Source organism: Dendropsophus ebraccatus, chromosome 5 (genome assembly GCF_027789765.1).
Source record: "Dendropsophus ebraccatus isolate aDenEbr1 chromosome 5, aDenEbr1.pat, whole genome shotgun sequence".
NCBI lineage: Eukaryota > Metazoa > Chordata > Amphibia > Anura > Hylidae > Dendropsophus > Dendropsophus ebraccatus.
Window position 1 is genome coordinate 67,061,275 of NC_091458.1, and position 23,411 is coordinate 67,084,685.

A 23,411-nucleotide genomic window follows, 5' to 3' on the forward strand; every position below is an offset into this window, starting at 1 on the left:
GCATTTTAAGACAGACTAAAGCCTAAACCCTCCCACTACAATACTTTATGGTTGTAGCCATCTTACACCTTAGTAGCTATACCAATATTGATATAGATGTAAATATATTGTAACTGAAACAGAACACCTCAACCTGGAGGTACAATCCAAAACCAGGGTATACCCCAAGAATAAAGATGACCCTGACTTACAATAACTTTATTTTAGCAAAATTCATGTTTAAGAAAACAGATGTTGATATTTCAAGAATAGATTACAAGTGGTTTGTGAAGCGCAACACCTTATGGGATTAATAAATCAGACAATGGACTGTTTTTTGTTTTATTAAAAGTAGATGTGTTTGCGTTCACAGAACGGCTTCACAGATCGATACAAGTAAAAAATAAAAAACAATAAAAACAGTTAATGGAAATTAGTTTCCACTATACCAAGTTCATAAAAAGAAATTAAAAAGAGGACACTAAAGTCCCACCATAGCAGAATACACTGGCGCATCTGTGGATAAAACAGAATTGGAAATCAGTTAGGCAAACTTCACATGTGCATTTGTAAAGCAAAGAAAAACTGACAAAATGAAACCTACACATGCGCGTAGTAATATCAATGTGGCAAATTCATCATCTGCATCTACATATAGTTAGCAATTTCTAGGTGGCAAGACAAACATCTAACAGGCATGCTTTTGGAAATAAAAAACGTCCTTCTAAAGCAAATGTTAATTCAAACATACAGGGAACTAGTAGGTATAGAGGGGGGGAAAAAAAAAAAAAAAAAAAAAAAAAAAAAAAAAAAAGTAAAAAAACACTACACTGTCTACCCCAGAACTACTTCTCAATTACTTTAAAATTGGTACAATATATTCGGGATGCAGGATAGCAGTATTAGAAAGGTTGTGCTGAGACTTCATTGTAGAAGCAGCTCCAATTTTCAAATGTTTGTATTCAGCATGAGGAGGACTTATTCTAAATGTTAACACTGGAGATGGAAATCTCATAGCAAAACAAAGACCCGGTAATTCCAAGGGAGACAGAGTTATCCATGCAAGCATTAGTCAGAAGATTACAGAAAAGGATAGAGTACAGCTGTCCGTCCAAGAAAACAGTCAATTAAAAAGGATGCATCTTCTCAATCACAGCCAACAACTACACATAATAAGGAGCTAATAAGGAGCTAATCTAATCATAAAAAGCAAATATGTACAATTCAAGTGTCGGCTTTCACACGTTAGTTGTCAGTAAGTTCTAAATAAGACTAGTTTAGTGTCAGTTAAAGAAAGATGCAAAAGAGACAGTCAAGTAAGGTAAAGGGACAGTCACTGAGCACAAGTGATGTCATCATTTGTATCAGGGTCAAGAAGAATCACGTCCACTTTACTTTTTGGGCTGCTTTGACTCTCTGGTTCTGGAACCTTCCAGTCCATCTTTCGTCCCTTTTCGTATAGGCACTTCAACACTTTGCGGAAGTTATCTGGCTCTTTTCCATTGCAACTAAGCTCCAAGTACTTGCGATAGAGCTGCAGGGCTGTCCGAGCATCCTCTATGCTATCGTGGGTCTCTCCTTGTATCTTAAGATCTATAAAATAGTAAAAATATGGTATTTGAAGTTCTTTCCTTTAATAATTTGCTTTTCTATGGTACAACAAGGCAAAAGGTGCAAGGTACTTGTGTTATTTTTTTAAAAAGCAGAAGACTTCAGTTAGATGTTTTTGGGAAACAAATCATTTGTAAAGCAGAAATATATGCTCACCAAGGAAATACCATGCCAAGTAGCGCAGAGAGATCATTCTTTTACGTGGTATGTGAAACAAGTAGACTGTATCAATGACTTGATCCTTAGGCACCTTCAAGTAATAAATAAGATGACTTTAACAGCTGAAATGTTAACAGGTCTTCTTATAATAAAAATGTATCTATCCTTAGCGGTCAAGCCTGCATGCTGCCATACCACAGCCAGAGACGAGAGTACAGTAAGACAAATAGCACCCATACTTGAGTGCTGTTAACCGAGACCCCATGAGATTAAATAAAGTGTCTGATCAGTGTGGTCCAAATACTATCCTATGGATAGGCAATACATTTTTTTGTCTATGGGAAGACCCCTTAAAAAAAAAAATTAAAATTAATCTTCAATTCATACCATCAAGTTTATGACACGGAAATCTTTTTGAAGGCCATGACCCACAAATTTCACTCCTACATCAATGAGAAACCTTAGTTTTAGGTAAGTGGACTTCAATGTAGTCAGATGCTTGGATGAGATCTTTGCATCCAAATCACCAGGCTTTATTCCAGAGTACTGTGTAAGATAATCCACAACCTACAAGAAAAAAAAAGTTTTTTTTTTAATTAGAAATCCACTTTTGAATGCTTTATCCGCATGGTATATGGAGGCAGAACAGCTCACCTGCTCCTGTGTGGAGATGTAATCGTCAATGAATGGAACACCTTCATTAGGTCCTTGTCCCCTTACACAGGTAATACGAGCAACAGACATCTGACTAGGTTTTATTGTGGACTTTGTGCCATCACTCCGTAGCTCAGCTTCTTCCTGTTAAGTCAGGAAATATACCACACTGAGCTGACAACTGTCCAAAGACTTAATGTTGGTTAAGGAAAAAAAAAAAAAAAAAAAAAAAAAAAAAAAAAAAAAAAGTACTGGAAATACACAAACACCTGGAACAATTAATGAAGCATCTGTATCTTAATCTGTAATATATGTGCCATAGAAAGTGGTGACTGCACACGCAAATGTCAGCCAGATGTCAAATGGGATACCAATGTTTACAAGCATAGACCAGTGCTTCCTAAACTGAGGTGGGCCCTACCAGTAAGGCACAGCCAGGGGGAAGCAGTTTTCCCAAAATGGCAGTAAGCCACAGAGTCCTCTCTCTGGCTGCAACTATTTTTTTTTTCCCCTCATGGGCAAGATGATTTTCCCCAGATACACCTGCCCTAAACAGCAACACCCCTCCCACCGTCATAGACTACTTGTGGCGTTAGTCTTGGCTATGTAAAACATGCTCTAGCTCTTTTGTCCAGCCACTGAATATAGATAGAAAATGTATTGTGTAGGTTTATTCTATGTATTCATTACCTGACAGTGTTAAGTTTTGTGTAAGTAAAACTCTTTTTTATGCAACTTTGTCATTTTGTGGCCGGAGCGGAATGAGGTTGTTCAGAGCATGGACACTCGATAACATTAATATGGGTCAGTCTGACAAAAAAAAAAAAAAAAAAAAAGACACACATTGCAGACAGATGTAAACTGAACCTGACATGTTTGCTACACTTACCAATGCAATGTCCTGATGTTGTACATTCATTATGAAAGATTTTTCTCCCTTACAGTAAAGATCAATGAAGCAGCAATCTGCTAGTAGTAATACTCAATATCCTAATAACCCAATAACCCAAGATGGATGTAAAATGCAGTGACCACAAAGCAGCAACCTTGCACAAGAACTTACCTGGTTTAAGGTAACAAACTCTGCATCGAGACCCACCAGTTCCCCAGCCTGAGGCATCTCATTTAGCAATAATGGAATAAAGGTGGCATGACACTTTCTTTGTTTCCTTGCTAGAGATGCTTCCGCCAGTAAAACACTAGCTTCAATTGGGTTCTTAACTGTGGGGAAAAGTTAAGCAAATGATAAGCTAAGAAGAATAAATAAAGAACAGTGAATTGAAAAAAAGAAAAAAAAAAAAAAAACCTTACTTGACAAGTTGTATTTTGAGTTCAGGTTCCTCTTAGAATAGAACAGTATTGCTGGAACCTTCCAGTTCATGTCAAACTGTACAGCCTCACACTGGGATAACACATCAAGACATATGTATTAAAATGTTCCCACTACTACAATAGCTTCATTACTTTTAGGTTGTTTTCACCTTACCTTATCCACAGGCTCAATAAGGAAATCATTGAACAGATACCACTGTTCATGTGTCACTCCCTGAGTGGGGAAAAGAAAAAAAAAAAAAAATCCTTTGTTACTGTGTTTTTAACCAAGCCTTTTGTGCCCAGTACAGGAAAGAGCGTAGACCCAATAAAGCAGCATTTAGAGTGGATACCATATTGAATTCCAGAGACAGAGGAGCAATAGCTTGTTTGGCAATGCTTCTAGTATAAATCCATAATACATATACAACTATTAAATTTGGACAAAAACGAAGGCACAGAGTTTCTGTAAGTGCCAAATTACAAATCCATGATATGTTTGCCTTCTAATACATACCTCCTTTCTTTGGTGATAGGTCTCTCCCACTTTGATATGTGCAACTAGACTGCCACCAGTTCGAGGATCCAGGATGTGCACAACAGTCGCCATAAGATCATATATGTTTGTTGCTTCGTCCGCATTATCTTCTGACTGGTTTGGCTAAAAACACAATTTTACAGTAAGATATGTAATAAAATTCTATAATATGAGCCACTGATTTATGGAATGGCACTTTTACAGGAACCACTTAAGGGAGGAGGGGTGGCTTATTCATTTAGTTTTCTTACCTCATCATTCTCTGAACAATTAAGAACCTCCAACACTTTGTTTTTCGAAAGTTTCATCTTTAGAGAACAAGGGACCCATACATTGCGAAGTTCTTCCACTGAAGGCAGGAGAGATGGTGGGGCACCATCAGAGTTAGGATCATTCCTGCCAGCACAAAGAAGGTATTTAGCCAAGTACTAAAGGTGGAGTTATTAAAATATGGACATGGTTATACAAAAGCAGAATATTCAGGGTGGAAGCTCTAACTCTACAATTACAGAGCTGGTCAGCACAGCCTAATGTCCAACCTGTCTGTGCAGAGACATTGTCTGAAGAAGCACGCAGGTGCATGTAAAACAGCTATAAACAGTTTGCTGAATGTTTGCCAGCATCTCACTTGCTGCAATTTTATCATGCACTAAACAGAAAGTGCAGTCTTTATATCTTTTTGCTGAACTGTACAAAGCAGCTGCATGGAATGCATGATAAAGCTGTAGTATAAAGAGGAACGTCTCAGAAGCATATTACACTTTTGGAGACCTAAATGAAGCAAACTGACATGTTGCTCATATTCCATTTTAATGCCTGTAAATTGTCATTTTTAGCCTTTTGGGAACTATAAACACATGGCAAGAACAAAGATTAAAAATAGGTCAGGTTGATCACCTGAAAAGCAGCACTTTTATAACTGGCATGTTCAGGACAGCTTCTTTACCCCCTCCCAAAACAGAGCACCACGCTTATCCACAGCCTGGCAAGGTTTTAAGAGGAAGGCAGCGTTTTCTAATCCTTGACTACCCCTTTAACGTGTTGTAGGCCACCAAATTGAACTGGACATACGTTCGAGCCTCTTAGTCATGGTCTTACCATTCTTGCTTGATAATTTCAGGGGGATTCATGTAGTTCAGTTCTGCTTTACGCAGAGCCTTTTTAAAAGCATACTGCAAAATAAAGATAAAAAAATTACAGGGGGAAAAAAAAAAAAAAAAGCAACTAAGACAAATGTACTTTTTGCAAACAAACCCACTAAAATATTTTATATTTAGTTTTCCTATTATGTGTCAGTTTAAATATAGGGTTATTAAAAAAAAAAAAAAAAAAAAAAGTGGTGACAGACTTCTAACATTTGTCAGTAGCTCATTGATTTGGGGGTGGGGGTTCCGGGCAAAACATACTGGCAACAGGACAGGTCAGTTACCAAAGAATGTATTTAAATCTAAATCCCAAGTGTGCATAGTGCACTGGTCATGTTATACAAAATTATTAAGTATGAAATATACAGAAAGAAAGGATTACCTCTCAAAACAAACATTGAGAACACACAGAAGACTTTCTAGACGTGCGGTCTGCGCTTTTTTGGTCATGTAACTTGGTCTGGTGAGACTTCGCTCACACATCAATTTGTCTTGTGCTGCTGAGGATTTGGATTAGGTCTCAAATAGTAATATATACCAGTATGCCCTGATCGACACATGCCCCGATGCATCTGCCTTTGTCAAGAGGTTAACAAAGGTAGATTCCAAAACATGCATTGGGGCAGAAGCATGTGGAAATTGCAGAAAGTCTCACTACTGAGATCCAACTGTCAATTAAATCATTCAGTTCATTAGAGTCTGGACAGAAAGGGGGACATCAAGACTGACGTACAAGTATGCAAGTCTTCAAGCCCCGTACCCCCAGACCGATTTACTAAGAGGTGCACACCTCTTTGTAAATCTACTGGCCCTGCAGTTGGTACTCAGGAGCAGGTGTAGATTTCTGCCATGATTTACACCATGCCCCCTCACCACCTTGCCACGTCCCCTCTTGCTTGCCCATCAGGGCATTCAAAGATTTGCTAGCCAGTAGTTACGCCCCTGATTACCAGCGCTTTACACCAATGTTATATTGCGGTCCTCAGTATGGAAGACAGGCTCCAGTAGAAAATGGCTCACCCAGAGAACACTGCCATAGGAATGAGAGGGAACTCACATTATGAAAACTTAAGCATATTTTTACATTTCATAATAAAACTGTACATATAAAAACAGATGAACAGCTATACCTCTGCCTGCACCCTCCAAAACTCAGCCTCCTTTGTGCTGTTAACTTCACAATTTATTACAAGAACATCAGGAAGACAACGAATGTTACGGGTCTGAACCTGTAGGCAAGAAGACATTAAAAGCATTAATATGCCAAGCTGATGAGACTGGGTTTACACACAGGTCACCATTTGTTGCAAAAATCAGAAACAGATTTGCACCTTTTTTTAAAATAAGTCATTTGCTTTAAATAAAAAAACAAACCCCATTTATACAAGATGCAAATCCAACACAATGTGTTTCGGACCTAGGCCTGATTTTTTACTGTAAACTCACTTAGGCGGGTTCACACTACGGAATTCTGTCAGCTGTCCGCCCGCACGGGCACACTCCACTCATTTGGCAGTGTTAACCCCTACTGCCCATTAATAGCAGCAATGACTGCCTTCACCTCCCCTTACCCCATTTCTACCGCCACTCCACTTTCCCTCCTTCAAGGCATTACCAGGAAGACACCCTGTCCTGGGGCTGTGAATAGGAAATGTCTAACTGAAGGTGGAGCGTAGGAGAGTTGCTGAACTGTAAACAGCCCCCTCATATAGAACCTGGGTGATCAAAGCAATATGGCTAAGATAGATACTTTACATACTGCAAGTATGGAACCTAGACTGATAATGCAGCGCTGCCATTATCCGTGCAGTCTCCGTATGCAATGTCTACACAGAGGGACCCTGTGCTTTACCAGACTAAGCTGTACTAAGTATGAGAAGTCCTGCTCTAGAGTGCACCTAGCAATGGTAACTTTGTGGCACTTTACATTGTTACTTCATGATCAATGTTGCACAGTCTAAACACACTTACTGTAGGCTGGTATTTCTCACAATTTTCACACCAGGCCTGAGTGTTCTGTTCCAAGCAAATGCTTCTCCTCAGAACCTCTACAAACTCAGTGTCTTGAGGAGGGATTTTATCTATCCAGGGAAAAAAAAAAAAAAAAAAAAAAAAAAAAAGTAAGTGATACCCCAAAAACAAAAAAAAAAAAAAAAAAAAAAAAAAAAATATGGAACCAGTTATGCACATATCATTGGGGTGGTCCCCAGCAGCTTCTGCCTGCCCACTGGTTGTGATTTTTCCCCATTTGGGTACAGTGAGGCTGGCAGGCGCTACTGGAGACCACCCCAGTGACTTGGGGTGGTCTCCCATCCCAAAAACAAGTTTGCCTGATGTTTACAGCCAACTTTAGAGTCACTGAAAGAGGATCCAGTTTGGAACAGTTTCAGCAGGACTGAGCCATCTATAACAGATCTCAAACTCATCCCCCCCAGCTGCCCCATAACTAAAATTCCCATCATGCCTGGACAGCCAAAGCTAAAGCGCTGGCTGCCCCGACACGATGGGGATTGTAGTTTTGGAACAGCTGAAGGGCCGGAGTTTGACATCCCTGATCTAGAACATGATTATTTTTATTGCAAAGTGTGGTATTGCAATGCATTCTTACCCATTTGTCTGCCATTAATTCAAACAATACATGATCATCAACACTATTGACATCAGTAAAGAAAAATTCTCAAATATCTGCCGCTGTAATGAAAGGTCTCACACTATCCTTAAGCTAAGAGGTTAATACAAAAAGGGACGGCTATTATATACAAACACTTTCTGTGTAACTAGGCGATATCACGATTGCCACTTGTCCTTTACTATACTTCCCTAAGGAGTCCAGAAACATAACTAGGGGAAATACACTGGAAAAACAAGTATATATATATATATATATACATATTCATCAAGTGTGTATTTACTGGACTGACACCAGCCTCTAAGGACAGGTGCAGGTCCCTGCCAATTGACAACTATAAGATGTCAATCCTTGCCAATTCATAGACACATAAGAACTACGCACCACTTAGAAGGGGTACTCGAGGGGAAAATAAATTTCAGATCAAATCGTGTCAGTTTACAAATCTGTATAACTTTCTATTCATTAAAAAGAAAAAAAAAAGAAAATCTCAATTCTTTCAGTACTTATCAGCTCCTGTATGGCCAGCATGAAGAGGTATATCCTTTTCAGTCTGACAGTACTCTTTGCTGCCACCTCTGTTCGTGAAAGGAACTGTCCAGAGCAGTAGCAAATCTCCCATAGAAAACCTCTACTGCTCTGGACAGTTCCTGACATGGACAGAGGTGGCAGCAGAGAGCAGTATGTCAGACTACACCACTTCCTGCTGGGCATACAGCAGCCGATAAATACTGCAAGACTTTAAAGTAGTAATTTACTAAATTGGTAAATTCTGGCACCAGTTGCAGGGGAGGGAAAACACACACACCACCCTTTAATTTGCTGACTACCTACATTTTTCTTCCTCTAGAGGACAGACAGTAAACCTATCCTCTTATCACGGAAGACAGACAGCCCCTCTTGGCCATCAGGAACACCCTTACCAGAGAGTCCCTAGTGGTGAGGTAGGGGAAATTGACTGTTCAAATGTATCTTACCTGGGAGTTCCCTTTCAAATGTATCTTACCTGGGAGTTCCCTTTTAAACCTTAACAGTTACAGATGTTTCTATATCAAGATTTACTATCACTGCACTTTTCCCCTAACCGATGATTCATTGCTACCAGGAAGTGCTAAAAAAAAATTCCTCCAATGCACCCACTTAGTTTTCTGCTTGCTCCACTCTCCCCTGCAGGAAACAGACCATGCGAATATCAGGCAGATGAGAGCACCAATGCACCTGGGAGAGGCTTCAGGGGATACAAGAGGTAAGCTTCAAGCAACTGCTACCGAGAGTTCCCCTTTAAAAGGGTGACATTACTCTGGGCCTTATGCACGTTATAGGTGTTCATGCTCCCCCACTACTGAATTTGTTTGTATTTCACATGTTGCCACAGGTGGTGTCTAAGTAGTTTTGTTTTTTCTGTACACATAATAAAAGCTAAGTTTTATGGTCACTTTAGTCTACCACAATTATTCTGTCTTTCCTGTTTACCCTCTAAACTGTGGAGATGGACTGTATACTTATTTGGGTCTAGCAGTCAGGCATCCACTGTCATTTAAAAATTAATTATACACTATATATATTTCACATGTCTGCACAATAGTGTGGTAATGTATGCGTATGAACAGTCACATACCAATACTGTTGGTCTCCGGGTATGACAAAGTAAAAAGTAGAGTTGTAGATAGACGCACAGTTTCTTTGCCACAGCGGCACATGCTGCAGTTCTCCACTTCACATCCAAAAAGCTGACCTATCACAGAACCTCCTGAAGAGGAAAAGCAGCTGAGACAAGAGCAAATAGACAAGTAAGAAAAAGGGTTGAATGATCGCTGTAAAGTAAAAGTGCGATTTACAATTATAACGGAGTCTAATATCTTTGAGTGGAGGGTTGGCCACATATGCATGCTGTCGCTCTATTGATTCGGAGGACATTTGACTTCAGTTCTTGGGATCAGCTGAGGGTTTTTGCAGGCTGACTCCCCCACCAATCAGCTAGTTATCACCCATCATGTGGACTAAGTATAACTATTGTTGTAGAATAGTTGTTAGTTATGATGCAAGGGTGGATAACGAAAGGGCCCCGGTAAATAAGCTGTATATAGACTTTGGATGTCCCAAACGCAAGTTCCCCTGCCCACTAACCCATTTTAGAGTTAAATGAAGCAACAAAGTAATTTGATATCCGAATAGCAAACCTTGCATATATAAATCAGGAAAATAAAAAAAAAAAAAAAAAAAAAAAAAAAAAAAAATCAGATTTCCACCTGCCTCAGTGTCAGTCTCACATGCAGCAGAAGTGGAGGCGCGCGAGCCCTCCCATACACATTAAGGCAGGTGGAATTCCGCAGATTTTGCACCGTGTGAACATTAGCCATGACTCCATTTGAACTTTCCTCATCTGGCAGAGTGTATTGGTGCCTTTACACAGACAGATTTATCTGAGATTTGAGGCCAAACCCAGGAATGGATTTGAAGAGGAGAAATCTGTCTTTCCTTCATGAACTGTTCCCAGTTTAGAGTCTGGTCCTGGCTTTGGCTTCAAAAATCTGTCAGAAAATCCTGTTACTCATTAGAGTCGTATGGTGTGTTTACACAGATTTATCCAACTACTGTCATTTGTCCACAGGTAGGGAAAGGTGTATGAGGTATTCTGCAGGAATAAAACAAGGTTTAATATCCATCTTTTCTACCTTGTGCTTCCAACACCACGATAAGCTTGAGGACCTTCCAATTCTTGTGTTTCTTGGTGAAGTTGTGTCAAGAGAAAGCGACACCAGCTCTGTATCAGGCGACCCAGATTCATCTTTCCCGTGGCCTCATCGGAATCAGCCAAAATGAGTCCCAATGCCGCTGCCTCTGGGATGGTTCGGAAAGCTCGTAAAAAGTTACTAGCCTTTTATAAAAAAAAAAAAAAAATAAAAAATAAATAAAAAAAAAATGTAAAATACTGGGTTATATGGCTTAAGGATATTGAAAGTCCATCTTTACTGTATGTAGCTGCATTTTAATAAACTGCAAATGCTTCAGTGCCACCCCCCTGCTTGCTCAGTCTCCAGACCCTCCTGTCTGAGTGCTTACATTTATCTACACCTAGCTTAGTTTAAAAAAAAAAAAAAAAAAAAAAAAAAAACCACACACCCCACACACCATGTCATAGGTTAAACACGTCCAGTGTAGGGCAACACTGCCAGAGGGACGATTGTGCAAAGAATCATTATAATGGTCAAATTTAAACAATAGTTTTTAGTGTGAATGCAAGCAGTGATTGAAAAATAGTTTTGAGTTGATCGCATCTTTTGAGCTGAACCTAAAAATCATTAAATCGTTTGCTGTAATTCCGCATTCGTTAGCCAATCGTTATTCCGCATTGTTCGTTCATTTGCCGAGATGAAGAAATGTTGTGTTTACCATGAATGTTCAAAGTAACAATAACCAACGACGATCGCTCAGTGTAATACAGTGAGCCATTTCAAGGAAGCTCTCATATGCCATTAAAAATCTGAACCACATGAATTGTAGCATAAAGTTAAAAGGACAAGACACAGAGGGGGGGTCCTTTATGGAAATCGCTCCTTTTAGTTTAATTATTTTCATGTTAAGCATACCTGGCACGGGTCTCCACGTGACAAGTCCAACATATGAAACAGAAATCCAAGCTCACAACTCAAGCAGAACTCCTTCTGACAGAGGTGGTTTTGAAGCAGACATCTTACTGGCTCCAATAAGTACATCACCTACACAGGGCAGACAGAGAAACTAAATCACGAGTTACCTTAATGTGATGGTTGATGTAGTGTTTGAGATTACTAGTGCAGATACAAATTCCAATGATACATATACAAGTTTTGTGGATGTGCTGCAATGTCTATATTTCTCTCCATAAAGTACATTGTAGATTCTGTACCCTCATTTTTTGCCTTGGTTCAGTGCTCCTCCAACCAGGCGATTTTAAATCAGTAAGTACATATAGTGTTAGCCTGGCTTTACTCAGTCACTGGCTGATAGCACAAGGTAAGGTGTCAAGGTGTCTCTTCTGTACACAGACCACAAGGCATTTTTGTGGCGAACTAAAACTGAAAGTTACTGCATCTGTCAGTTCTACACTAGAACACTGTCCCATTTCTGTGTATGCCGCCTATGTCACACTGAAGTCCACTTGATGTTAGTCAACAGAATTCTTGGCTTAGAGTGCAACATATAAAATATATATTATTAGTGTGTCAATCCACAGTTTCTTGATGCAAGCTAGGAATTGTAGTTTATTCACTCCACTGTAATTTGGCCAATCATCTACTACCACCCACACAGAACAGGTCTCCTGCTTACCTGGATCATGCTGTTGCAGTAGGCGTTGGGAATGTGAGGCTCTAGGCCAGCAAACAGCGTTTTATTGTAGTGCTTAAAGTCAAAATCTTCTAAACCCAGTTTAGAATATTTTATGGTGACCTGTGAAAGCAGAAAATAATTTTGTTGCTGACAATGAGAGAAAATTTAGCAAACAGATCTCTTCGTGAGACTAGCCAAAGACGACCCTGTCAGCTGCTGGTTAAAGCGCTCAATACAGTGAAATTCTAGGAGCATGGCCCCCTGGGAAACATCAATATGCAAAAAAAAAAAAAAAAAAAAAAAAAAAAAAGAAGTGAAGCCTCATTTAAGAGTCTTAAAACACTGGACTAGTCAGATATCCCTCCAGGGAAAGGCCTAGCAAAGGGATGGTTCCTGTAAGGAGACTATCAAAACCACCATATTAAGGGGACATGGGCCATTAACTTAACAAACAAAATTCCCAGCACTCTATCAGCACTTCAATTGCAAAGTGATTTGATTTATTCATAATAGGAGGTGCACAAACATACACAAAGTCAGGACGCGTTTCGGCGTTGAGAAAGGTGGTAACGCCGAAACGCGTCCTGACTGTTTGTGCACCTCCTATTATGAATAAATCACTTTGCAATCGAAGTGCTGATAAAGAGTGCCGGGAATTTGTTCGTGTGGAATCCTATTGGCATCCACAAGCACCAAGTCAGAGTGCCGACAACTTGGTTGAGAATTAACTTTATAACACACATTACAAATTTGTATAACTTTGTAATGTGTTTTTAGTGAATTTGGTGGTTTAGTAAATGCCACACTACCCCTTTAACTAGGTGCAGGCTAGGTATATTTTCCTGGTGAGTGAGTGCATGCTGTAATCGTCACAGTATCAGAGAGGCTTTGGAGACAAAGCAGAATAGAGCAAGGAAAAGGCCATACATTTCTACTCCAGGATAATCCCACCACAGACAGCAATTGCAGCAGTTTCATAAATGTATAAAACAGACATGGCAGGACAGTTTGCACGTGCACCAAGACACATGCTGAACGCATGGGAGGTCACTGCTACAACTCCATGGGGGAAACTGATAGAGCAGTTAGAGCAGTTAAATTAGAGCAGTAAAAATTTAACAACCTTTCTGTACTTTTTGAGCACCATATAAAGATGAGGTTCTTCCTCTCTTCCTATCGGAGATTCTGGAACTTGGTTAAAGTTGTCAAAGTCATTTTCCAGTTGATAAGGAACCTGAAAGGAGACAACACATGGATATTTACACACCACACAGCCCAGACTGGCTGCTGGAAATGTGATGCCCCTACAGTTACTAACTATAGAGTTATATCTAGTAAAGAAAGTAATACACACCTGGTTCCTGAGCTTTGTCCTAGGATTGGGAGAATAGCCAATGAATCCAACTTGTTTCATGGTGCGCAGTATCTCAGGATCAACTGGAGGAGCACGACTAAAGGAAAAGAGGAACACTGTCACAGGTAAGGAACAGACTTAAATTTACTGCATAATATGGACATATCAGGAGGAAGACTGGGTGTAAATAGGGCTTGACATGATTATGGGCATGCCATTTTTTTCTCCATAATCCTCTACACCAGTGTTTTTTTTTTTAACTCTAGTCCCAAGGGATTCCTTAGTATTTAACAGGTTATTTAATCATAGTAAGTGCATCAGGTGTGCTCTATACGGCATATCCTCAAATCATGACCTGTCGGGGATACTTCTTTACAGCACTGAGATATAAGCCTATTAATATGCAAAACAAGGCTCATAAGCCCAGACATTCCCAAGCAAGTTCATAGCCCAGGTACTACCAGCTTATGTCCTCTCACTCACTACCTCTGTACCCGTTTGTATGCACCTCTATTTGACTGTCCGTTACCAAATAACTAGGACATGGGACAGACCTTCCTGGGCTTTTGCCAGACAGCTGCAATTTTAGGTCTGCTCAAATACTGCAAAACAGACACCAAGCATAATCCTGATGGATCCCATCATAGGCAACGAGAGGACTTGGAAATATGCCTGATCTGTTAGCATCTTTTCTTAAACTGACTGTAGTCTGGATCTAATTTATGGAGCAGAATGGCATTAGTTAAAAAAGAAAAAAAAAAAAAAAGCTGCGACACTAGTGGCTTCTACAGGAGTAGACATTTTCAGTTCCAGTCCTCAGCAGGTCATGTTTTCCTTTGTATTGCGCATGTAATACAATTATTGACAATGAATCAGGAATTGTCTCTATGGGGGTAGACTCACTAAAGAGGTTTCTCCATCACCATAGGTGGCCCCCTTTTTTTACTAATGATCTGCAGTAAATGTGTACAGTATTTGTTAAGGGACATAAAAATTGATCCTAGAAGACATCAGAATTGTCCAACAGTTAAGACTAATTTAATTTCCCCAAACAAATACAGTATGACACTTCACATTTGGGCCAGCAATTTAGGACAATATGTTGGACTTCACAGCATTTCTCTTCCTTTGTGCCTGTGATCTGCATTGGTCAAGTGCTATAGACAAATCATGGAGGAAGATTGAGACTGCAGTGAGAGAAAGTGAGAAGCGATCAGAAAGAAATTCACACTTGCTCCTGCCATGGTAAATCAGGTGCAGGAGTAGGACACCTCTCTGCCTTGACCACGCCAGTTTGGCTAGGGTTACGTTTGTGTACGCCATAAAGGTGGTAAAAATCTGTGCCTTCTTTGGAGTACACCCCTGGCACAAGCTTCGTAAAAGGTTCTTTATGTATTTAGCAGAGTGCACCCATCTGATCAGATATGGCATCAGAAAAAAAGGGATCTGAGCTCAGAGTTCAATAAGTCAGGTTTTTATACGAGTTCATGTCAGTTTGGGTCAATTCTTTCTGTAGGTCATAATTCGGGTGGACATAGTGGAATGCACCATCCAGATCCATTTTCTGGCTCTGAAAGCAAAATGTAAACCTAACCTCAAAGTGTTGCATTAGTGCTTACCCCAGGTACTGTTTAAGGTGAGGCCTTATCCCAACGTGGGGACATTACAGCAAGAGGCTGGGACCTTGCTCATTAACATACTGACAGATAATGTGTTGCCCACACATTACATTAAACTCAGGATTTTTTTGCCTTAACCCTTTGAATATGTTATAATATACAACCTTTAACCAGGGCAGTATATTGCCCTGTCAGATCTATTACAATTAACAGGATAAACGTACCGAGGAGCTGGTGTACAGTTAGCAGATGGCCAATCAGAGAGCAAGGATTCATTTATCAGTGGCACAGGGATAAGAGACAGAGGCATAAGATCCTGATTCCAGTCTAAATGTGGCAAGCTGTCCACTAGGCAGGGCATTGCAAACTCAGTGTCCCGAGGGTAGGTGTTAAATGTTGCTTCTGGGGTATCTGCCCATAGGTGCACACATCCATCAGAGTCTCCAAATGCCAAGACTTGTTTGCTAGCAGACACATCAAAAGACATAATAAGCTGGCTTACAGTACTGACATGGAATATGTCTGCAGGGCTAGCCAAACCAGTGGGTTCACAAAACTGGCACTGACCTGTAACAAAAAAAAATAAAAAAATTGCTACTTTAACATTATGCTGGCATTTAAAGACAATTTACAGACAAAGCACTGAATAAAATCAATGTAAAAACACAATACAAAAGTGCAGATAAGTTTAGATTAACGATTGTGGAACATGGGATGACTGCCAACCACAAAAGCTTCTGGAAACCTTAATGAAATGATCAAGGAGCTATGCACCTCTCAGAATAACAAATCATGGAGCAGTTGTGTAACAAGTTGACAACTGAATGCAAGTTATGTTATATCTCCTGTACTGCTTGTTATATTTTTATGTTTGTCTTATTAAATGGGACCTTCACTTTCATGCTGCTTGGACAAGTTACTGAATGCAGACCAATACTGGTGGAGTGAGAAGAAGTTACCTGGGACCACCTTGATTCAAGCACCATGAAAGTTATGATGGGTTCCCCAAGATAATGTTTTATCATTGAATGTTTAATACATGGCAAACACCTCAGACTACCATTTCTAATATTTTTCCTGCAGGGCAAGTAAGTCATACAACAGGTTACTAGATTAGCCTCTTACTAAACTGTAATTTATAATGGAGGCTGCTGGCACCCTGCTCCAAGTTATCTATGGGTATTACAGTAGACAAAGGTTTCATAGCATTTCTTAAAAAATAAGGCAATTTTAGCTTACCACGTTGGGAAATTATAGCTAGCCTAGAAGTGTAGGTAGGAACGAAGCGAAGAAAAAGAGGATCAACATGAACTTGAAGGGGAGTGATGGCCCGCATCATACGCAAGTCGTACACCTTCAGGAAGCGGTCGCAAGCAAGACCATTCATGCGGCTTGAGAATCCACATGTCACCACAAGATTTCCATGGACATCAAAGTCAGACAAACTACCTGAATAGGCATCAAACTCGTGTTCAACTTTAAAGGTGCGCAAATCTCGTAACGAAAGCTGCAAAGGTAATCAGGGTAAAGATTACTGAGGGAATTAAAAATACACAAAACAGACTAGTAAGAGGCAGAAGATATATTGTTTTTCCAGTACTGAGACCGGACACCACTCATTAGAACTAGCGCATGGCATTTTTTTTTTTTTTGTATAAACACACTACTCCGTGGCTTGCAGGATGTAGAGCTGCTGCAAGCTGGGAAGGGACTTTCTTCTGGCTCGTTCTACTGATCAGTGGGAGGGGTCTCCCAGAAGCTTTTCTAAATGTCAAGGACACCAAGAGAATTTAATCAAGGGCTTTGAGCCTATTTTAAGGTCAATTGGATTTTTCACACATTTGTGGTCTATTTATGAACCAGTATTCAACAAGCAAGCACTTAAAAAAAAATTTAAGTCTGCCTGTTTAGCGCATTGGGATTTGCACCCAATCATTTGCGACTTCTTAAGTCACAAAAACTTGTGTAGGCTTACATCTGGTCAGTACCAGGTAAATCTGTTTGCAACTTTTTACTTCTGTGCATTTGCTATGACAGTGTGACTTTTCCATAAATCACAATGGATTTGAACAAAACACCAACCCATTAAAATAGTCACACACATAAATGTCCCCCAAGTCCCTCTGAATTTTAAAGGGAACCAACCACCAAGGGGGGGGGGGGGGAAATTGATACCACAGCAATAATCTGTGCTAATACACCCTCTAACACACATCTATAGCATCTGCCCCTGCCCGATACACCCCAAAATCCTACTCTGTTCTTGTCCCGTGCGATATGCCAATTCCTGTAAGGTAGTCATGTGGGCGTTTGTTCAGGCTAAATAGTCATGGCTCCGGAGGCTGGGTTTGGCTGTAATCACGCCTCTATAGGTGTGATTCACAGCATCATAATCCAGGGCTGGGACAGCATAGCTGAGATACAGCACACCGGCTCCCTATCCCCACTGTACTCTATGTGTGAGCTGGATTCAGTCAGATGCTGCTTTACTGAGCCTCCCTGAATGGAACATTTTAACCCTGCTGCAGCCACCACAAACCAAAATGCTGTTATTCCTGTGCTGTTGGCTGCAGCAGGGTTAAAATGATTCCTTCAGCAAAGCTCTTGCTGCTGCAGCCACCAGCCCAGGAACTGCTACGTGACCTAAACAAACACCCAGATCACTACCTTACAGGAATTAGCATACGGCATGGGACAAGATCAAAGTATGATTCTGGGGCATATTGGGCAGGGGCAGATGCTACAGATGTGTGGAAAGTGTATTGCATGGATTATTTCCGTCATATCGATTTTTAAGTGATTGGTTCCCTTTAAAGTGCAACTGCCATTTAAATGTTATTTTAACAGAAATCACTAAATATCAAGTGCAAGAGATTAAGAAACTCTAAAGTTTTATTAAGGAAAAGTTTCCTTCTGTAATCAAAGCGCTGTTTTCCTGAGTTGACAGTGGCGAGTGAGCATTGGGAGGAGAAAAGGCAGCCCTTTAAGAGACTACATCTTGCAATCTAGTCCCACCACGGTCCCTGATAAGCACAGACCTTTCCTACCCCTGAATCCAGAGTTTTATGCGCCGACCGTCTCTGAACTGTACAGCTGCTTCTCTGCTCACTCAGCCCCCTTGGGCCCAACCCCCTGCATAGGTTATAATGGACTCAACAAACCAGTCTTCGCTCCTCTGTAACAAAGACCGCCTTGCCTGATAATGCACAAATAAACTGGCTGGGAAGCAGCTTTGAGTACAGAAAGATGCTTTTTTGCCTAATAAAACCTAGAGCTTCTTAAAATCACTTGTACTATGTATGACAAGATAAGCAGCCTTGCATTTGTTATAACTGTGTACAACTCTTGTCAGACTTACCTTTCCAGATGTATGCCCACAGAAAAAGAATCTATTGGACTGTCGCATTACTGTAACACCAGGGACTTCAACTGTGTACTAAATGATAAAAAAAAAAAAATAATTATATATATATATATATATATATATATATATATATATATATATATATATATATATATATATATATATATAGATAGTTCTTCCAAACTTTAGTTATTAATTCATTTAGTGCACATTCATTTAATCCACATGGCACATGTGGGTATGTTCACACTTCCCCGAGTCTGCTCCAGGTTCAATCAATATATAGCTGCAGAAGATAAGGCACGTTTGAACTTACCCTAAACATTACTATTTAATGAGCATTCTATAGTTTAGATTGCAGATCAGGTTATAAGCAAAACTACATCTCTCACCCGGAGCTTAAAAGGTGGCAGCAGTTTTAGTCCTCAAAACTGCTGACAGCTATACAGAGGACTGGGAAAGCAGAGCAGATATACCTTTAGGGGTCTCCAGACTGAATCCGAAGCAGCCACTTAGGAGTGGTGGTGGTAGGCCTTACTAATGAAGGCTCTGGGCTCTAACTCTAAGACCAGTCTCATGCACATCTTGGGCTTACAGACTTAAGTGTTATCCCTATTATTGCCAAGTATGTATTTGACAATAGAACAATTTGTTTACATGCTAGTTTGGTTATAAAAAATGTAAACAATAAGTCTCATAACACTGCCGGGTAAAGTATTTCCAGATAATGTCAAGCACCCGGATACTCATAATATACAAGTTACCTTTTGAGTTTCTTGTACGGTGTTAAGATCCATCTTAATGACATGGTTCTGCATACCACCCATAAGTAGTGTGTTGCCATCTGTAAGCAGGAGACTGTGGTTGTCTATACTTTCATCCATCCTAGATAGAACACACAAATAAGTTGTGATGCGTGGGGCGCAAAAGAAAAAAAAAAAAAAAAAAAAAAAAAAGGGGATTATGCATAACCAGAAACTTACAGGTAGTCAAAGATGATGAGTCCTCCACGTGTCATACACTTCAGATTGTTCTTTGTGAGAAACAGGACCCCTGTATCCACACTTTGGATCTGTCGGATATCATTGCTACCATGCACTTGGAAAGATGAATATCTGTCAAGGGCTGGACTAAAGAATGATGTGGCATGACCCTAAAAAGGGATTAAGAAAAAAAAAAAAAAAAAAAACACAAAAAAAAACAAAAAAAAAACACAACAGTGAATCGTCATACTTATACATAGTGGACACTCTTGCTTTAGCCCTGTGTCTATGTAATACTTTGTTTCAGGCGACTGGAACAAGACGTAAAATATACATGCAATTTTCACAACTTGATTTAATATCCTCTAGCCAATTCACCTGCAAAGGAAACACCAAATAGCCAGTACAAGGTTATGCTAGAACTGGACACCCATCTCCTAGAAGGATAAGCTACATCACACATACACTTACTGAAAAGATGAAAGTTACATTACTGCAACAGTTCACTGACAGCTTTGGGTCTATTGTAAAAGTTAAACAACATTTTAATACTCACTCCATGGTTCCCAACCCACAGAATCTCCTCATGAACGTCAAAGTGGATAGCTGAAACAGGAACTCCAACTTCAGATACAGTCGTGTGCAACTCGGAGTACATTCCCTCCATGATGCGCACAGTCTCCGGGACCGGGATCCCTTCCAGACCAACGCGCTCATGATCTAGCTCTACAGGCTGCAGGAGACCGGGGTTAAGGTGGGGATCAAGGACTGGATCCAATGGCGCATGTAAGGCAGGCGCGTACTCTAGAGCTGGGTCCAGCCCATCGAAATTCATGATAACCGGGATATATGGCTGGTCTGCAGACAGAAGAAAAGCTGTTTAAATACATAACCAGAAATTTAACATGCAATTTTCTTCTGTGAAGAAAAAAAAAAAAAAAAAAAAAAAATTATATAATTTTTTTTTTTTTTTTTTTTTTTAAACTGTTTGCGACACTAGCCTAGATACACCTAAACATCCACACTCCAGCTGCATCAGAGGCTCCCAGTCCCTGTAGGACCTGCTCAGTCAATCAGTGCACAACCCCCACACAGTCACTGATTGATTGGGCAGGACCTCCAGGAGCCCCAGATACAGCTGGAGCAGGTAATGTATGCTCCAAGTGGCCAGGGGGTTAGTAGGGCCAGGATTTACATACTCACAGCAGGATGACAAACCAGCTGCAAGTATGTAATCTCATTGAAAGGGTACAAATACACACATACACCATATACGCAGCAGATTTGATGCTGTGTTCAGTTATTTAGATCTAATCTGCTGCGTGTTTGTTGCGTATTTGCTGCATATCGCAGCAGTAAATACACTGCATATACGGTGTGTGTGTTTATACCCAAAAGGACAGGGAAGGTATCCGCAGCAGATTACACTGCAAACTCATTGTGAAATCCACTGCCAGTATGGGAACTGTCCTCTACTGTTGTGTTGTACTGTGGGAGAAAAACTGGAACACCCAGAGGAATTCATGTTAACTTACCATCACACAAATATATTTTGTGATCTACAAATATGGACATTTTGGGTCTCATTAAAGTCTATGGGCAAATGCACCCAACCATGGATGCCACAGTCCGTGCATTCCCCAGCCTCCGCAATACAGGAGCCATAAGTGCAGGCTGCATGGAGCCCCATCCACAATCATGGACTATGTATTGTATAACAGCCATGTGATAGAGGTCTGACTCCTGGAATACATGGTGTATCACCTGCTGTACACCAAAGAAGCACTGACAGCTTATAGTGTGAACACCAGCCTAACAAGGAAGGGGGGGGGGGGGAATGGGCATGGAAGGACCACAGCAATGGCCAGATTTCCTGGGATTATAGGTGATCACATTGGGATCTGGTAAACACAAGCATCCACCAGATTACTGCCATAGAATAAGCAGCCCAGCATGTGAATACAGGGCACCGTGTCAGAGCCAGAAGCAACAAGAGAAGCAAGGACTATGCAAGAATAGTTACAGAGAAGCAGCAGGGCACGGCCACAGAGAAGCAGCAGGGCACGGCCACAGAGAAGCAGCAGGGCACGGCTACAGAGCTCAGCCACTACAAACACAGAGCAACCACAATGGAGACAGCAGCTGATGCACATAAACCACATTACATATATACGGGACGGGGTAATACAGCGGCGGCCCCTCCGTCCATGGCTGCACAGCAAACACCATCGGCTCCATTCCCTTGCCCCAGCGCACCTACACCATAGTTACCTGCTCACGAGCCCATCTTTGTATGAAGCCACCCGCGCCACAACCTATCACCGCCCTCAAGCTCGGTTGGACTGACAGGACGTCTAACCAATCAGAGAAGGCAAGGGAGAAGGGGTAGAGCGGATGAACCAATCAGATGGCAAAGAAAAGCTCGCTGTCTAAGGGCAGCCTGTTGACGGAAACGGCGGAGACTTAGGCGAGAAAGCAGGACGGGAAGACGAGAGAGTCAAACCTCATGCAGCCAGGAGAGTTCGCGCATAGCTAAGACTACACGTTATTGGCGATATTGATGAAAAAAATATTATTTATTTCATCTAATTTTTTTATTCTGTTGAGGATGTTAATGATTTCAAACCAACGCGGTCTCGCAGCTATTCTTATTGGAATTATGTAGAATACTTGTGTTTTGGGGGAGATTTATCACGGTATTTGTTCTTTAATAAATCTTGGTATGATATGCAGTTAGGTGTAGCTCACCGAGGTCAGGGATGAGGAACCTTTGGTCCTCCAGGCTCCAGCTGTTGCAAAACTACAATTCTCATCATGGGAATTGTAGTTTTGCAACAGCTGGAGGGCCAAAAGTTCCTAACCCCTGACCTAGGGCATGTATTCTGTTCTGGCCTCCCCTGCAGAGCACTATCTGGGAAATCTCAGTGGTGCCCCTTACACCAACAATTACCCAGGGCACATGCTACTCTCCTGGTATTATCATCTTATTATTGCTGCCTCCGCAGGGGTAATGTAATATGTTAGCCACTCAGATCAGCAGCTGACAATGAAATAGATAGGTCACAATTAGAGATGAGCAAACCGGTTTCGGGTTTGAGTCGATCCGAACCCGAACGATCGGCATTTGATTAGCGGGGGCTGCTGAACTTGGATAAAGCTCTAAGGTTGTCTGGAAAACATGGATACAGCCAATGACTATATCCATGTTTTCCATATAGCGTTAGGGATTTATCCAAGTTCAGCAGCCACCGCTAATCAAATGCCGAAAGTTCAGGTTCGGATCGACTCGAGCATGCTCCAGGTTCGCTCACAATGTAAGCTACTGCCAGGCGTCATCTGGTGGGTTAAAGGGGTAGTGCGGCGGTAAAGAATTATTCACAGAATAACACACATTACAAAGTTATACAACTTTGTAATGTATGTTATGTCTGTGAATGGCCCCCTTCCCCGTGTCCCACCACCCCCACCCGTGTACCCGGAAGTGTGGTGCGCTATACATTACCTGTCACGTGCCGACCCCCGTCTCCGATCTTCAGTCAGTGACGTCTTCTTCGGCCGGCCGGCGAACAGCTCCGACTGTTCCGAATGCCGGCCGCCCTCTGCAGCGTCATCCGATGCATCAGATAGTGTATAGCGCACCACACTTCCGGGTACACGGGTGGGGGTGGTAGGACACGGGGAAGGGGGCCATTCACAGACATAACATACATTACAAAGTTGTATAACTTTTTAATGTGTGTTATTCTGTGAATAA

The 23,411-nt window shown here is 41.0% G+C and overlaps 1 protein-coding gene across 2 annotated transcripts; it reads right to left on the bottom strand.

Moving 5' to 3' along the window:
* Nucleotides 1-307: 307 nt before the first annotated feature.
* PAN2 (poly(A) specific ribonuclease subunit PAN2) lies at nucleotides 308-21,995 on the bottom strand. 2 transcript variants are annotated; one of them, XM_069970483.1, is made up of 26 exons: nucleotides 21,929-21,995; nucleotides 20,214-20,515; nucleotides 19,658-19,827; nucleotides 19,439-19,559; nucleotides 18,669-18,746; nucleotides 16,550-16,817; nucleotides 15,535-15,877; nucleotides 13,692-13,788; nucleotides 13,461-13,571; nucleotides 12,338-12,457; nucleotides 11,617-11,745; nucleotides 10,702-10,904; nucleotides 9,645-9,793; nucleotides 7,369-7,478; nucleotides 6,528-6,626; nucleotides 5,351-5,424; nucleotides 4,504-4,648; nucleotides 4,232-4,375; nucleotides 3,890-3,949; nucleotides 3,715-3,805; nucleotides 3,467-3,624; nucleotides 2,404-2,547; nucleotides 2,137-2,316; nucleotides 1,747-1,840; nucleotides 1,375-1,572; nucleotides 308-495 (listed from the first exon to the last, which is right to left on the bottom strand). In XM_069970483.1, exons 2-26 carry the CDS (start codon nucleotides 20,490-20,492, stop codon nucleotides 461-463), a joined length of 3,600 nt encoding a protein of 1,199 aa, XP_069826584.1. In that variant the 5' UTR covers nucleotides 20,493-20,515; nucleotides 21,929-21,995; the 3' UTR covers nucleotides 308-460. The 2 variants fall into 2 exon arrangements, with proteins under 2 accessions (XP_069826584.1, XP_069826583.1); XM_069970482.1 differs by lacking the exon at nucleotides 21,929-21,995 and adding an exon at nucleotides 21,823-21,899.
* Between the last annotated feature and the right edge of the window lie 1,416 nt (nucleotides 21,996-23,411).

Coding starts and splice junctions, on each gene's coding strand:
- PAN2 (XM_069970482.1), bottom strand. CDS start 21,895: ATGGAGCCGATGGTGTTTGCTGTGCAGCCATGGACGGAGGGGCCGCCG. Junction 16,818..18,668: donor GTGGGCATACATCTGGAAAG/GTAAGTCTGACA, acceptor TTACCTTTGCAG/CTTTCGTTACGAGATTTGCG. Junction 3,950..4,231: donor CCTATCACCAAAGAAAGGAG/GTATGTATTAGA, acceptor TTCCCCACTCAG/GGAGTGACACATGAACAGTG.